The following is a 16,691-nucleotide window of genomic DNA, read 5'->3' on the forward strand; positions in this document are numbered from 1 at the left end:
AGTGTACGCGGACACTGGGGGCGGGGCCGGTGGAGTGTACGCGGACACTGGGGGCGGGGCTGGTGGAGTGTACGCGGACACTGGGGGCGGGGCTGGTGGAGTGTACGCGGACACTGGGGGCGGGGCTGGTGGAGTGTACGCGGACACTGGGGGCGGGGCCGGTGAAGTGTACGCGGACACTGGGGGCGGGGCCGGTGAAGTGTACGCGGACACTGGGGGCGGGGCCGGACACTGGGGGCGGGGCCGGTGGAGTGTACGCGGACACTGGGGGCGGGGCCGGTGAAGTGTACGCGGACACTGGGGGCGGGGCCGGACACTGGGGGCGGGGCCGGTGGAGTGTACGTGGACACTGGGGGCGGGGCCGGTGAAGTGTACGCGGACACTGGGGGCGGGGCCGGTGAAGTGTACGCGGACACTGGGGGCGGGGCCGGACACTGGGGGCGGGGCCGGTGGAGTGTACGCGGACACTGGGGGCGGGGCCGGTGAAGTGTACGCGGACACTGGGGGCGGGGCCGGTGAAGTGTACGCGGACACTGGGGGCGGGGCCGGACACTGGGGGCGGGGCCGGTGGAGTGTACGCGGACACTGGGGGCGGGGCCGGTGAAGTGTACGCGGACACTGGGGGCGGGGCCGGTGAAGTGTACGCGGACACTGGGGGCGGGGCCGGACACTGGGGGCGGGGCCGGTGGAGTGTACGCGGACACTGGGGGCGGGGCCAGTGAAGTGTACGCGGACACTGGGGGCGGGGCCGGTGAAGTGTACGCGGACACTGGGGGCGGGGCCGGTGAAGTGTACGCGGACACTGGGGGCGGGGCCGGACACTGGGGGCGGGGCCGGTGGAGTGTACGCGGACACTGGGGGCGGGGCCGGTGGAGTGTACGCGGACACTGGGGGCGGGGCCGGACACTGGGGGCGGGGCCGGTGAAGTGTACGCGGACACTGGGGGCGGGGCCGGTGAAGTGTACGCGGACACTGGGGGCGGGGCCGGTGAAGTGTACGCGGACACTGGGGGCGGGGCCGGACACTGGGGGCGGGGCCGGTGAAGTGTACGCGGACACTGGGGGCGGGGCCGGTGAAGTGTACGCGGACACTGGGGGCGGGGCTGGTGGAGTGTACGCGGACACTGGGGGCGGGGCCGGTGGAGTGTACGCGGACACTGGGGGCGGGGCCGGACACTGGGGGCGGGGCCGGTGAAGTGTACGCGGACACTGGGGGCGGGGCCGGTGAAGTGTACGCGGACACTGGGGGCGGGGCCGGACACTGGGGGCGGGGCCGGTGGAGTGTACGCGGACACTGGGGGCGGGGCCGGTGGAGTGTACGCGGACACTGGGGGCGGGATCGGACACTGGGGGCGGGGCCGGTGGAGTGTACGCGGACACTGGGGGCGGGGCCGGTGGAGTGTACGCGGACACTGGGGGCGGGGCCGGACACTGGGGGCGGGGCCGGTGAAGTGTACGCGGACACTGGGGGCGGGGCCGGTGAAGTGTACGCGGACACTGGGGGCGGGGCTGGTGGAGTGTACGCGGACACTGGGGGCGGGGCCGGTGGAGTGTACGCGGACACTGGGGGCGGGGCCGGTGGAGTGTACGCGGACACTGGGGGCGGGGCCGGACACTGGGGGCGGGGCCGGTGAAGTGTACGCGGACACTGGGGGCGGGGCCGGTGGAGTGTACGCGGACACTGGGGGCGGGGCCGGTGGAGTGTACGCGGACACTGGGGGCGGGGCCGGACACTGGGGGCGGGGCCGGTGAAGTGTACGCGGACACTGGGGGCGGGGCCGGTGAAGTGTACGCGGACACTGGGGGCGGGGCTGGTGGAGTGTACGCGGACACTGGGGGCGGGGCCGGTGGAGTGTACGCGGACACTGGGGGCGGGGCCGGACACTGGGGGCGGGGCCGGACACTGGGGGCGGGGCCGGACACTGGGGGCGGGGCCGGTGGAGTGTACGCGGACACTGGGGGCGGGGGCGGACACTGGGGGCGGGGCCGGACACTGGGGGCGGGGCCGGACACTGGGGGCGGGGCCGGACACTGGGGGCGGGGCCGGACACTGGGGGCGGGGACACTACCACTGAGCTACTCAAATGAATGAATGAAGTTGGATTAAAACACCACTAGATCCCAGAGCACCATTAAAACCATTTCCAACTGAAAGTCATATTTGGCCAATGACAACTTATTAATAAAAAGCTACCATGAGTTTTAGATTTTTTGTTTGTTTTTAGTTTTTTTAGTTTTAATTTGTTGCGTTGCTGATTCACTGACTTTAAAGACTGTTCAGTTTGTCTCAGTTTTCCTGGAACATGTGCGGTTCATGTGCAGCGTTTATACCACGTGACATCACTTGTCTGACATCGTGACTGTAAGAGATAAACAGCATTATAACAGCAAATAAACACTTCTTTTCTACACCATGTACTGTAAGTATTTGCTCATTAATTCCCTCTATAATAAGCACATCCACTAGTCATTATTTCTTAGTAATTAACAAAGGTCACATTGTTCATGCTCATCGCTCCTTGATTTATTTTTACCTTTATATTGAAAGCGTCTGTGTTAAACCAAACTAAAGATTGATTTCCTTTCCTCTGCTGCTCCCAGAGGTCTCATCATCTCATTTAAATGTAGCTTTTACCTCAGCAGCTCCTTCAGGCTCATCGTACACTTCTGAATCCTAATAAGTGCTCAGAGAGGTTCCTAGAAGTCATTTGTGAGGTCTCAGCATGTGGAGAATATCAAAAAGCTGCTCATTATACTTATATTGCTCCCTCTGTGTTTTCCTGCCAGGCTTTGCACGTAATCTCTCTGAAGGGACCGACGCAAACTACACGGAGTATGTGGCCACGAGATGGTACCGCTCTCCGGAGCTGCTTCTGGGGTACGACATGTTTACCTACTATAGGTCTATAGTACAGACCTATAGTAGGTCTATAGACCTACTATAGGTCTATAGACCTATAGTAGGTCTACCTACTATAGGTCTATAGACCTACTATAGGTCTGTACTATAGACCTACTATAGGTCTATAGACCTACTATAGGTCTGTACTATAGACCTACTATAGGTCTATAGACCTACTATAGGTCTGTACTATAGACCTACTATAGGTCTATAGACCTATAGTAGGTCTATAGTACAGACCTACTATAGGTCGACCTATAGTAGGTCTATAGGGTGAATAGTATTGGACTTTGAGGTAGTTGACTAAGCAAGAACACTTTCTATACTGACAGTTAAATCTTTGTTGAATATATTTGATGTAAGTCAGACACTTTCTACTTGAATGACGTGGCAGGACCCACTAACTGAGAGGTTTTATGATTACAACCTACTCCCTGTGGAACCATTGGAACCATTGAACTAGAAGTGGTGCAGTAAATGAATAATTCTGTGAATTCATAAAAACAGTAGATTAAATTATAGGAGAATTCTCTCCTTTTATAACAATGTCCTCCGTGTTCCCAGGGCCCCGTACGGCAAAGCGGTGGACATGTGGTCAGTGGGCTGTATCCTGGGGGAGCTGAGTGATGGGCAGCCTCTGTTTCCAGGAGAGAGTGAGATCGACCAGCTCTTCACCATCCAGAAAGTCCTGGGTCCTCTGCCTCCAGAGCAGATGAAACTCTTCTACAACAATCCTCGCTTCCACGGACTGCGGGTACCACCAAAACATCTCACCTCTCGCCACTTACTGCTTTTTTTACTCTTTTTTCACATGATAGCTCGGTAACTCTTATGAAACTCACATAACTCTTATGAAACTCACATAACTCTTATGAAACTCACATAACTCTTATGAAACTCACATAACTCTTATGAAACTCACATAACTCTTATGAAACTCACATAACTCTTATGAAACTCACATAACTCTTATGAAACTCACATAACTCTTATGAAACTCACATAACTCTTATAAAACTCACATAACTCTTATGAAACTCACATAACCAAGTCCATCATAATCATTTGTTGTTGGGCAAAGTCCTATTTTATTCAGTTAGACTTGAAATGCACTAAAATAATGTCCATTGCAACAATTTGTAGATGTAAATGTTGAAATCATCACAAATGTACTAACATGTTGTCCTTGGCAGTGTTATTATTCCAATATGAAATTTAGGCTTTGAACTGCACTAAATGAGTGAGACAAATAGAACATGTGGCGCTTATACTGAACATGTGCAGTTTCCCCTATCCTAAAAAATAAATAAATAAAATAATACATAAAAGCATATTGTTTTCACACTATAATGTAATGATACTCAATGTGAAAGAATTCTAAGTATTGAAAATCCATATTTCTGATTAAACCAAGTTATACCTTTAAAGCACAACCAAGTCACTTTCACCATCGCCCTACAGCTACAGCTCTTTCTGAAAAAACATCGTCGAAGAACAGTTTTTCTTTCTTTCTTTGTTAAAATAATGTAGTATAATCACACACAAAAAGATTTAACGTTGATGTCCAGAGACTTCAAATGCCCCCAAAATGCTGCTTTACATGTGGGTATTTAGAACTCTGGAAGATGATTTTAAAAAAGCGGCTGCTGCTCCACATCTGACATCACCTGCAGTTTGGGGACTAAACTTGACAAAAGGTTACTACATTTAGGGGTTTACTCTTTACTGACAAAATCATTCCAGCAGATTTGTGACAGATCCGACACTTGGAGAGTAAAAATGATAAGATGTTTCCAAAAACAAACCACGTTAAGCTCTTGAGAAGGCCGACCACACCCACTCTGACTGATTAGCTCGATTAAAGCTGTTTAAGAGCCGACTGTCATTTCATTATTGGTGACATCGAGTTTCTCCGATAAAAGCACATGAATGTACCAAGACTATACATTCTGCCTCTACAAATATTAGTCTATCCAGCTCTACAGTGAAGAATGTCAATGTAGTAAAGAGCTCCATCATTTACACTCGGGTCATATTGCTCACCTCTAAAGCGTCACAAAGGATCTTTAATGGATGCATTTACCGTCCAAACCTCTTTCCTCTTTCCTCTGTCACTTCTGCTCCATTGACTTGATGTTTTTCTCATTGGCCTCCACTCTTCTTCTCCCCTTTATTTATCTTCTCCCTCTATGTTTCTGCACTTTTTGTTGTTGCTGAGCCGTGACTGATTGGATCACAATGAGTCATCCTGTATCATGTATTCTGTGTGAAACCTGCTGCTGCAACAGACCCGGGTCGTCCTTCTCTTCCTCTTCTTTGCCCACGCCTCAGAATGTCGTTATTAGAAGGAACTAGATGCTTCTCTGTACATCGCTTACTGCGAAAACCACTGATAAGTCCTGTCATTTCAATCGCCGCAAAAAGAAACAAAATTTCTTACAGTTTAGGCTAGTTAATAAATGTAGACTGCCCTAGATTAAACTGGACTGGACCCATTGTAGAACAAATAAAGGATTTCTCGTTTCATCTATGTATTTGACTTGTTTAAATATGTATTTGACTTGTTTAAATATGTATTTGACCTGTTTAAATATGTATTTGACATAAGATGTTTTTAGTTCATACCAAAAACACAATTTTTACTTACTCTGAGCTCAGTGGTAGAGTGCTCGTCTTCTGATCCAAAGGTCGGCGGTTCGACTCCCCGCTCGGTCGACTCCCCGCTCGGTCAGAGCGGTCAGACCCACTGGCCTGCAGGTTGGCGGTACGATCGCAGCTGCCTCATGTGAATACTGCCGTTGTGTCCTTGGGCAAGACACTTAACCCAGCTTGCCCCCCAGTGTCTGCGAACATCTGGGGTGTGAATGTGTGTGTGAATGGGTGACTGGTTCCTTGATGTAAAGCGCTTTGAGTACCTTGATGGTAGAAAAGCGCTATATAAATGTGATCATTTACCATTAAATACCAGCGTCAAAGCGATGCTGCACTGCACTGTACATGAAGCACCTTTAATGCAGCAGCATGAAACCTGAGGCTTTGATTGACAGCTCTTGAACCAGGCTGGACACATACTGTGATATTTATGTAACACTGGAACAAGAAGAACAGCTTGTAGACATTTCTGTTGAACAACTCGTACATTTTCTAAGACTTTAACAGAGAAAGAGAATCAAAAAGAAACAAGGTACAGCCGCCTTAAGCAGTAGAATATATTCCAAAGAAGGAGTAATAAGACAGAATCAAAGTAAATGTATTTTTGTAATGCCCAGAATCACCACAGTCGGTGCCTCAAATGGCAACAGTGGGAAAAAAAGATGAAACGATGTTTGGACCGTGCGTTCCTCCTGTTGAAGAGCATCGGATCCACAGGTCAGCACTGTCTGAAACAGAACCACTGTCTGAGGGAAAGATGTGAGAAACTATAGCTTTTTATTTCTGTTCCTAACTGGCCTGAACTTAAACTCTTTCAAAGAGGAACGTTTTAATCCTGGTCTTAAATGAAGAGACTGTGTCGGCCTCTTTAACATGGACAGGAGCTCTACCTCCTACTGTGCTTTTAGAGACTCTTGGGACCACCAGAAGGTTCTACCTCCTACTGTGCTTTTAGAGACTCTTGGGACCACCAGGAAGTTAGACACGTAGGGGTTAAAGTCTAATCTAGATGTAACAAATGCTTGGATAAGTTTTTCTCTGCTTCGCTTTAGCCAGATCTTTCAGGTTTGAGCTATATTATGTGGTTTTACAGGCTTGATTTTATGCATCTTGTGTCCAAGTTTCATTGGGAAAAATGTGAAAATGAGGCTTTATGTGGAGCAAAACAATTATTTAATTGAGCAAATTGCATTTAATTGGCACTCGTTATAAGCAGAAATGCCAAAGCCATTAGACCCTCTGACAATGAATGGAACAAATATACTTGAAGAACATGTCTACTGTAGGTCAGGGCGATTCAGTTATTATTTCCATGGGGCCAGATTTTTGGGAGGGTTATTCTCTGGGGGCCGGACCACAAAACAGCACCACAATTTTGTTATGAATATCCAATACCCACTAAGTACTTTTCAACAGAAATCTATTTTTTCACTGAAGCAAATGAAAGATAACGCAACGTTGCTCCATCACATAAAAACAGGGCTAAATTAGGACTAAACAAAGACAAACCAGTGAGAGCAGCTCAAAGCAGCAGATCTAGAACTGACCCAAGACTAAACACGCTGTAGGTCACATCAGGGGTTAGGGTTCTCAGCATCTGAACCAGGACTGTGAGGCCTACAATATAAATGGTATTACAACATCTGATTCATATTGCTTAATGGGCCGGGTTTGGCCTTAATGGGCCGGATTTGGCCTTAATGGGCCGGGTTTGGCCCGTGGGCCGCCGACTGAAAAACCCGGGTTTCACAAACTCCATGACTCAAGTCTCATCCTGGTTAGAACACTCCTGTCTCAAATTTGAATACTGCAGTTGCCATGGTTTTCACCAAATCAAACACTCCTCATACCGACCCAGACATAATGTTTCAGGAGAACGACTGCAGTTTGTTACAGAACAAATATCTTCTTGGCATTTACAATCGACTCAAAATTGCCATTGAGAATGCTGCATAGTGGCCTTACTTTTAATTTATTTTATATTGTCAAATCACATGTCAATAGAATCTGTTTCAAAATACAATTTAATCCCTGCAATTTCAAACACACACCACCAAACGTCCCCACAAGTCGCTCAAATGTTCATGCAATGATTCTGTCCCACATACTGACCGCCCAGCCGGTCACTGCTGACGCTCAAACCTCTGCAGTTACTTCACAAACAAACTGTCCAAATCCTGGACAACAAATCAAACCAGCCTCTTTCTTACTCCACAAGCACAGTCTCCTCTGCTCAGAGAACAAGAAGCAGCAGCAGGAGCAGAAGCAGGAGCAGGAGCAGCAGCAGCAGAAGCAGCAGGAGCAGCAGCAGGAGCAGCAGCAGCAGCAGCACCAGGAGCAGGAGCTGAAGCAGTAGCAGAAGCAGAAACAGAAGCAGCAGCAGAAGCAGGAGCAGGAGCAGCAGCAGGAGCAGGAGCAGCAGCAGGAGCAGAAGCAGAAGCAGGAGCAGCAGCAGGAGCAGGAGCAGCAGCAGGAGCAGGAGCAGCAGCAGCAGCAGGAGCTGAAGCAGGAGCGGAAGCAGAAACAGAAGCAGCAGCAGAAGCAGGAGCAGGAGCAGCAGCAGGAGCAGGAGCAGGAGCAGGAGCAGGAGCAGCAGCAGGAGCAGGAGCAGGAGCAGGAGCAGGAGCAGGAGCAGCAGCAGGAGCAGGAGCAGGAGCAGCAGCAGGAGCAGCAGCAGCAGCACCAGCAGCAGGAGCTGAAGCAGTAGCAGAAGCAGAAACAGAAGCAGCAGCAGGAGCAGCAGCAGGAGCAGCAGCAGGAGCAGGAGCAGGAGCAGGAGCAGCAGCAGGAGCAGGAGCAGCAGCAGGAGCAGGAGCAGGAGCAGCAGCAGGAGCAGCAGCAGCAGCACCAGCAGCAGGAGCTGAAGCAGTAGCAGAAGCAGAAACAGAAGCAGCAGCAGAAGCAGAATCAGGAGCAGCGAGAGGCGACTACATTATCAGGAAAAGTACTTTCAGTCTGCGCTGCCTCTGATCGGATCGTCACAACTGCAACTGTCAAAAATGCAAATGGTCTGTCTGCTCCTTTATGTGTCTGTGTTCTATAGGGTCTGTCTGCTCCTTTATGTGTCTGTGTTCTATAGGGTCTGTCTGCTCCTTTATGTGTCTGTGTTCTATAGGGTCTGTCTGCTCCTTTATGTGTCTGTGTTCTATAGGGTCTGTCTGCTCCTTTATGTGTCTGTGTTCTATAGGGTCTGTCTGCTCCTTTATGTGTCTGTGTTCTATAGGGTCTGTCTGCTCCTTTATGTGTCTGTGTTCTATAGGGTCTGTCTGCTCCTTTATGTGTCTGTGTTCTATAGGGTCTGTCTGCTCCTTTATGTGTCTGTGTTCTATAGGGTCTGTCTGCTCCTTTATGTGTCTGTGTTCTATAGGGTCTGTCTGCTCCTTTATGTGTCTGTGTTCTATAGGGTCTGTCTGCTCCTTTATGTGTCTGTGTTCTATAGGGTCTGTCTGCTCCTTTATGTGTCTGTGTTCTATAGGGTCTGTCTGCTCCTTTATGTGTCTGTGTTCTATAGGGTCTGTCTGCTCCTTTATGTGTCTGACTGTAACAGTTTTCATGGGACGACAGATGAAAAATTGCCTTTTGGCTGATTCTGGCATATTTACAGAAATGTTTATGAAATAAATAAATGTTGAGTCACATGTTATAGGACTTGTATTAGTTTTACATCTAAATGACTTAAATCCATAGCATGATCTGTATGTTTGGCGGTTCCATCTCTTATAGAAGCTTCTCTGGTTTTAGTTCCCCACGGTGAACCACCCTCAGACTCTGGAGCGCAGGTACCTGGGCATCATCGGTGGAGCTCTGCTGGACCTGCTCAAGGTACAACATCTGTGTAGTACAGAGTACAAGTATATCACATGGATTACTTTTCAATGGATTTTAAAAGTAATCACAAAAGTGCAAATGATCAATCTTCACCCTTTTTATGACTGCACTACATTCTTGTATTTCTTCCCGATATATTTCTTAATATTGACTATATATTCAGTGTTGGATGGTCATATTTCTAATTATTATTTTAAATGATATATTGCTCATACATGTTCTAATGAGCCATGTTTCCCATGTTATAATAACATGTCTGTTAGAGTCGTGTTAACAGTGTTTCTTGTCTCGTGCTTGACCTGCTGCTGCTGTGTCTGTGTGAACTGACCGTGTGGAGGATGTGGGCAGCACTTCTGGACTTTTCCCCTGCAGATAATGACTCACTAACACAACCTGAGGCTTCAGCCAGGACCTGCATCACAAACTTAGAGCAGGTTTTGGAGGATTATTTTCCTCTTTGTAAACGACGTCGCTGTTTCATTATCTCACATTGTTTCAGACGCAGAACTTTGTAAAAAATGGTTGTTGTTCATCACTAAATCTAAGCACTGTATCCTGGTGGTTTCTTTGTGTTCAGAACACGATTGAGGCTGATACTAAACATGTGGAATGTGGGTTATTGTTATTGTATTAATGTAGTTGTTTAAAATGCCTACAGTGCTTTAGGCCCATTTAGTTTATTTTGCATTATTAGTATTATTGGTTTATCCCTATTTTTTAATTTGTCAAAGTATCAAAAGCATAAAAGATTCAAATAATACTGCAGGTTCGTTGTATGTGTTCTTTAGTTTGAAGATAATGCATTTTTTTCTCTACTGTTGTGCACCACAATATAAATATGAAGCAGATGTTGAGCTTTATTTCTTTATATTTAATTCACTCTTTTGTCACGATTACATTTCACACGTTGCTTGGGCTGTGGCACAGTGGTATGAGCAGGCTGACATTTACAATCATTGCACCACTGACTCATTAAGACACAACTGAGTTTGTGTGAGGATCTCAAAGGTTCCCCTCTGATTGAAACTTTCATTATTAAGCATCTCAAAATTATATAAATGTATTACTGGCCTTAAAGGTCCAATATCGTGCAAAATCAACTTTTCAGACCTTCAACCTTCTTACAGAGCTATTGGTGCTTCATATTTGTGCCCAACGTGTTTGTTTGATTGATTCCCGCTGTTTTTAGCGAGAGAACAGTCTCTATCCTCCTCCACGGATCTGCAGAAGAACGCCTGCTCTCACTTTATCACTTTATCACTTTATATGCTGTTGCACAGCACTTATTATTATAAATGTACCCTTAGAGTAAACTACCAAACAGGACAAATATAAATAACCCTTTAACAATAATTCTACCAGCTCTAAAAAAAACAAATGGGAAAATAATGAGGACGCCAAGTAGCACGTTGGTATCAATTATTATTAGTTATGAACTGATGAATTATCCCTATTATGTCTTATCTGTCAGAACCTGCTGCTGCTGAACCCCTCTGAGCGCTTTCTGACGGAGCAGAGTCTGAACCACCACGCCTTCCAGAGCCTGCGGCACGTGGAGCGCCCTGGGCCACCCACGCCCACCCCAGTGCGCTCGTCCAAGAGGAAACCCCACCATGGAGATAACACCACGCCCAGCAGGTCAGCCCCACCTCACAATCGTCTCCTTTAAGGACGTTTTCTCTCCTTAATGTGGCTCGTCTGAGGTTTGTACGAAACGGTAACAGATCATCTTATAATCTATAAAGTCCATGTGACAGTTTAAAATACACATTTTACTAAAACATATTGAACATGAATTTACTTAAGGTTTTTGTCTATTTTTCTGCAGTTTGATAATGTTGAAGTTTATAATTGTACTTTATATGTGACAGAGGTAATCTCACAACTGTTACCTAGCAACCATACTGTAAACAAGGGTCAACCTTTCTATACATTACCCAATAGGTATTCTTTGACAAATAAGAAAATCTGATAACATCTTTATCTTTATGTTATTTTCAGCTCAACAGGGTCAGTGTCTCTGCATTCTTCATGTCAGTTATTAATGACACAGATGAGGGATTCTGTCTTAGAGTTCACAAGGTGCAAAGTGACTATTAAAACTATGGTAACTATTTACCATATCAAAGTAATACTAAAAACATGGCAACCTGTCAAACCTTAGCGTATTTTACTTTTTGCTGAATGCTACAGTCAAACATCCACCTGACCTCTGTGTTCTCTCTGTCCGGTACAAACCTCCTCTTTCACCTCTACATGTCCTCTCTGCTCGTCCTCTGTGATACTCATTACGTCCTCATATAGTACACGTGTCTTCTACCTCAGATAGATGCTTATCTTGAGAACATCTCCTCAACATTAAACCTTGTTTAGCCGTCATGAGCAGCTCTGAATCAGTTCCCTCTGAGGAGGTTTTCCATCTGCAGCTTTGTGAGCTCATCATGTTTGACAGCTGCATCTTTTGCCCATCTAAAACTATTCCCATTGTTCCTTTCTGTAAAACGATATTTGCTATAATGACATGAATATGTGGTTCAGTGATTATGGATGTGATGCTGGGAGAATAGATATGCATGACCAGGGCTTTATGTACCGTCCATGAGTCACATTTAGGACATTATGTTGGTAGCTGCCCAAGCAAAGCACTTCTAGCTCTCTTCTTGTCTTCTATTCTTCTCTTTCCCACAAAAGGAAACCTACTTAATATCCTTTTGTATTACAGCCATAAAAGTCTGAAAAATAATCTACGGAAAGATAAGATTGTACAATAATGTATGCATTTTTGAAACAAGAGGTAACAATACTATTTTTTTCTCAGGAGTCATGGAGGAAAGAGTTCAGGAAGTCATCGCTCCAGTAGCAGAGAGTGCTCCAGTCTGCCGCGCCAGGAAGACCTACAACCAAACAACGACTGCTTCCTCAACGGCAACATGCCCGCAGCCATCAACCTCAGCCCCACTCTGCACCCCAAAAACTACCAGCCGTCCCTCTTCAACCACCCCACATCCTGCAACATGGACCTGGCCAGCAGCAACTTGCCACATCTGCTCAGCTCCAGCGAAGGCCAAAACACCGCTGACTTTGACATCAACCTGGGCTCTGATGGATACCTCAAGTCCAACTTCCGCTCTCAGACCCGCCATTCATTTGTGGAGGGGAAGACCAATACTCTCCAATCCGGGGACAAGCACAGTCGACACTACATCGACTCACACGGCTCTGTTCCTGCGTCCAATAAATTTGCATATTTGAACTTATCCAAAAGCTACGGTAACCTCAGCGACGCTAAATCCGTAGGGAATTTGAACGATGTGCACCTGTACGCGGACGAACCCACCTCCCGATACTTTCCCTCCAGTTGCCTTGACCTGAGCGCGGCCCCGGGCAGCCCCGCCTCTCGCCAAGTGGACCGCCTGGGGCCAATTAGTCGAGGCAGCATGCGCGAAAGAGAGAGCAACACGCTGGACTCCTCTTACAGGCGCTCGTCCACACGTCACAAAGGCTCAGAAGACAGCGAGGAAGCAGGAGAAGACAGAGGTCACGGCCACTCGCTCTCCGCCCCACACGACCCTCTGTACGGGCAAGGCTACACCAGCCCCTTCTCCTCTCAGCAGCGCCCCCACAGACACTCCATGTACGTGCGCCGGGACCACCAGAGGACCCACGAGGAGGGGCTCTCCGTGGGGCAGGGGATCCCCACCAGAGCCAGCAGCCTCCAGATTCTGTCGCCACAGCTGCAGCATCGAACTCTGCCTCGCCACACCGCCTCGTCCAGAGAAGAGGACATGAGCAGGGTCAGTCGCTCTTCACTTCCTTCTCTCTGGAGACGCCACAGGAGCTAATCATCAGTCTACAGCTGTGTCAGATAACTATAGAACCATGTCACCAGCATCTATCCTGGTGCTACCTCATCATTACGGCCTGAGATTTGAAACAGAGCTCACAAAACCAAACATAATTATTGTCAAATGACAGCATTTTGCTCTGAAGTGGGATGTAATAGGTGTCATAATAACATTTTAACAGGCCATTGTGTACTTCTTATTTACAGTGTGTACCTAAATAATAGGGTTAGCGTTAGCTTTGATGCTAATATCCATGTATTTACACCGTATCTTTTACAACTTGCTAGTCTGTATTTACTTTGTGCTTTTGCTTGTGCATCAGCGCTGAGCTCACTTCATGCTTCATCATGTCTCCATTTACAGAGTGACCAGGCTCCCACTGAGGTCACCCACAGCAGACCCCCCATAAGAGACTCAACACGGGACAACACTGCATCTTTTCACTCACAGCGGCAAAAAAACGAGGTCCGACATTGTGCCTGCACCCACCTTTCCCCACCCACATCCAGTCTCAGAGTGTGGTGTGGGTGGATTCTGCTGCTGTCATGCCCGGCGCTCTCTCTCTCTCTCTCTGCATCAGATGCCTCTTCATTTTCTCTGTGTGCTTTGCTTCCCTTTCATGTGACCATTACGATCGCACAGTCACTGGATAAAATAACAGTATTGGCTGCAATTTATAGCTACTGCATTTGGTAAATCATTGTTTCTGTGGGTGTTCAGGTCAAATGAAAAAGCAACAAAATCAAGTGTTTTTCCTCCTCATTTCTCAAGTTCATGTTATGAATTAGGTTGGCCTGTATCACGAGCAGCAGGGAGAAGATGGCAGCTCGAGTAAAGAAAACCGCAATATCTACAGCGAGTCGATGCCCCGGAGGGTGGGCAGCTTCTACAGAGGTCAGAAAACAACCTGTACTAGATTAAATATACCCCAAGATCCAGTTTTATACTTATTAACAGAGCTGAGGTGAGACATAAGGATTTGAGCATTGGTACAAATGTAACAAAACACACACAACTGGTTGGGATTCTATCAAAATCTTGTGACTAATACATTTTATGACATGATTATATATATTATAATGTCAAACACAAGCTAAAGTTAAAGGAACAAAATAACAAATATCTAAAAGAAAAACATCAAGACTCAAATCTATTCAAAACACCTTCATTTTCACACCACGGTAACGGCAAAACATGTGCTGAAATGTCCGAGGTTAATGATGTTTTTGTGCTGTACTCTGCGCAGTCCCCTCGCCGCGGCCAGACAACTCCTTCCATGACGGCAGGGGCCCGAGGGCGGGGGACAGTGGGGGCCTGACAAACCACTCTAAACGTCAGCCTGCCTTCGACCCCTGGTAATTATCTCTGAACCTTCCTCTGCGCCGCCTGTTGTGTCGTACGCTGGTCTGGCTGTTGTTAAGTGATGCGTTTGGATTAAAGCCCCGTTATAACTGTTGTAACTGTTGTAACTGTTGTAACTGTTGTAACCATTGTAACTTGTAACTGCTGTAACTGTTGTAACTGCTGTAACCGTTGTAACCGTTGTAACGGATGTAACGGTTGTAACCATTGTAACTTGTAACTGCTGTAACTGTTGTAACTGCTGTAACCGTTGTAACCGTTGTAACGGATGTAACGGTTGTAACTGTTGTAACCGTTGTAACCGTTGTAACCATTGTAACCGTTATAACTGTTGTAACTGTTGTAACTGTTGTAACCGTTATAACCGTTGTAACCGTTGTAACTGTTGTAACGGTTGTAACGGTTGTAACGGTTGTAACTGCCGTAACCGTTATAACTGCTGTAACCGTTGTAACCGTTGTAACCACTGTAACCGTTATAACTGTTGTAACCGTTGTAACTGTTGTAACCGTTGTAACTGTTGTAACCGCTGTAACTGTTATAACTGTTATAACTGTTGTAACTGTTGTAACTGTTGTAACTGTTGTAACCGTTATAACTGTTATAACTGTTGTAACTGTTGTAACTGTTGTAACTGTTGTAACCGTTGTAACCGTTGTAACCGTTGTAACTACTGTAATTGTTGTAACCGTTGTAACCGTTGTAACCGTTATAACCGTTGGAACCGTTGGAACCGCTGTAACCGCTGTAACTGTTGTAACTGTTGTAACGTTGTAACGGTTGTAACGGTTTTAACTGCTGTAACTGCTGTAACTGTTGTAACGGTTGTAACTGCTGTAACTGTTGTAACTGCTGTAACTGCTGTAACGGCTGTAACGGTTGTAACCGTTGTAACCGTTGTAACCGTTGTAACCGTTATAACTGTTATAACTGTTGTAACTGTTGTAACCGTTGTAACCGTTGTAACGGTTGTAACGGTTGTAACTGCTGTAACCGTTATAACTGTTGTAACAGTTGTAACCATTGTAACTGTTGTAACGGGTGTAACGGTTGTAACGGTTGTAACTGCTGTAACCGTTGTAACCGTTGTAACCGCTGTAACTGTTATAACTGTCGTAACCGTTGTAACTACTGTAACTGTTGTAACCGTTGTAACCGTTGTAACCGCTGTAACTGTTATAACTGTTATAACTGTTATAACTGTTGTAACTGTTGTAACTGTTGTAACTGTTGTAACGGTTGTAACTGTTATAACTGTTGTAACTGTTGTAACCGTTATAACTGTTATAACTGTTGTAACCGTTGTAACCGTTGTAACCGTTGTAACCGTTGTAACCGTTAAAACCGCTGTAACGGTTATAACTGTTGTAACAGTTGTAACAGTTGTAACGGTTGTAACTGCTGTAACCGTTATAATTGTTGTAACCGTTGTAACCGCTGTAACCGCTGTAACTGTTGTAACGGTTGTAACGGTTGTAACTGTTGTAACTGCTGTAACTGTTGTAACGGATGTAACTGTTGTAACTGTTGTAACGGTTGTAACCGTTGTAACTGCTGTAACCGTTGTAACCGCGGTAACTGTTATAACTGTTATAACTGTTGTAACTGTTGTAACTGTTGTAACCGCTGTAACTGTTGTAACTGTTGTAACGTTGTAACGGTTGTAACGGTTTTAACCGTTATAACTGTTATAACTGTTGTAACTGTTGTAACTGTTGTAACCGTTATAACCGTTGTAACTGTTGTAACGGTTGTAACGGTTGTAACTGCTGTAACCGTTATAACTGTTGTAACAGTTGTAACCATTGTAACTGTTGTAACGGGTGTAACGGTTGTAACTGCTGTAACCGTTGTAACCGTTGTAACCGCTGTAACTGTTATAACTGTTATAACTGTCGTAACCGTTGTAACTACTGTAACTGTTGTAACCGTTGTAACCGTTGTAACCGCTGTAACTGTTATAACTGTTATAACTGTTGTAACTGTTGTAACTGTTGTAACTGTTGTAACCGTTATAACTGTTATAACTGTTGTAACTGTTGTAACCGTTGTAACCGTTGTAACCGTTGTAACTATTGTAACTGTTGTAACCGTTGTAACCGT

General features: G+C 46.5%; 1 protein-coding gene across 3 annotated transcripts in view; it reads left to right on the top strand.

The window, feature by feature from the left end:
* Positions 1–16,691, top strand: part of LOC140353352 (cyclin-dependent kinase-like 5) — a 70,627-nt gene that overhangs the window by 41,790 nt on the left and 12,146 nt on the right. For 2 of the 3 annotated variants that reach the window (XM_072437867.1, XM_072437869.1), the window contains exons 7-14: positions 2,787–2,877; positions 3,466–3,655; positions 9,295–9,375; positions 10,853–11,019; positions 12,200–13,175; positions 13,590–13,691; positions 14,015–14,120; positions 14,473–14,581. In XM_072437867.1, the coding sequence (XP_072293968.1) occupies positions 2,787–2,877; positions 3,466–3,655; positions 9,295–9,375; positions 10,853–11,019; positions 12,200–13,175; positions 13,590–13,691; positions 14,015–14,120; positions 14,473–14,581 (1,822 nt within the window). The remainder of the gene's footprint in view (positions 1–2,786; positions 2,878–3,465; positions 3,656–9,294; positions 9,376–10,852; positions 11,020–12,199; positions 13,176–13,589; positions 13,692–14,014; positions 14,121–14,472; positions 14,582–16,691) is intronic. The other variant, XM_072437868.1, reaches the window with a different exon arrangement.

This window comes from Eucyclogobius newberryi, unplaced genomic scaffold, assembly GCF_026437365.1.
Source record: "Eucyclogobius newberryi isolate DKJ021-1_F unplaced genomic scaffold, fEucNew1.0.hap1 SCAF_9, whole genome shotgun sequence".
Lineage (NCBI taxonomy): Eukaryota > Metazoa > Chordata > Actinopteri > Gobiiformes > Gobiidae > Eucyclogobius > Eucyclogobius newberryi.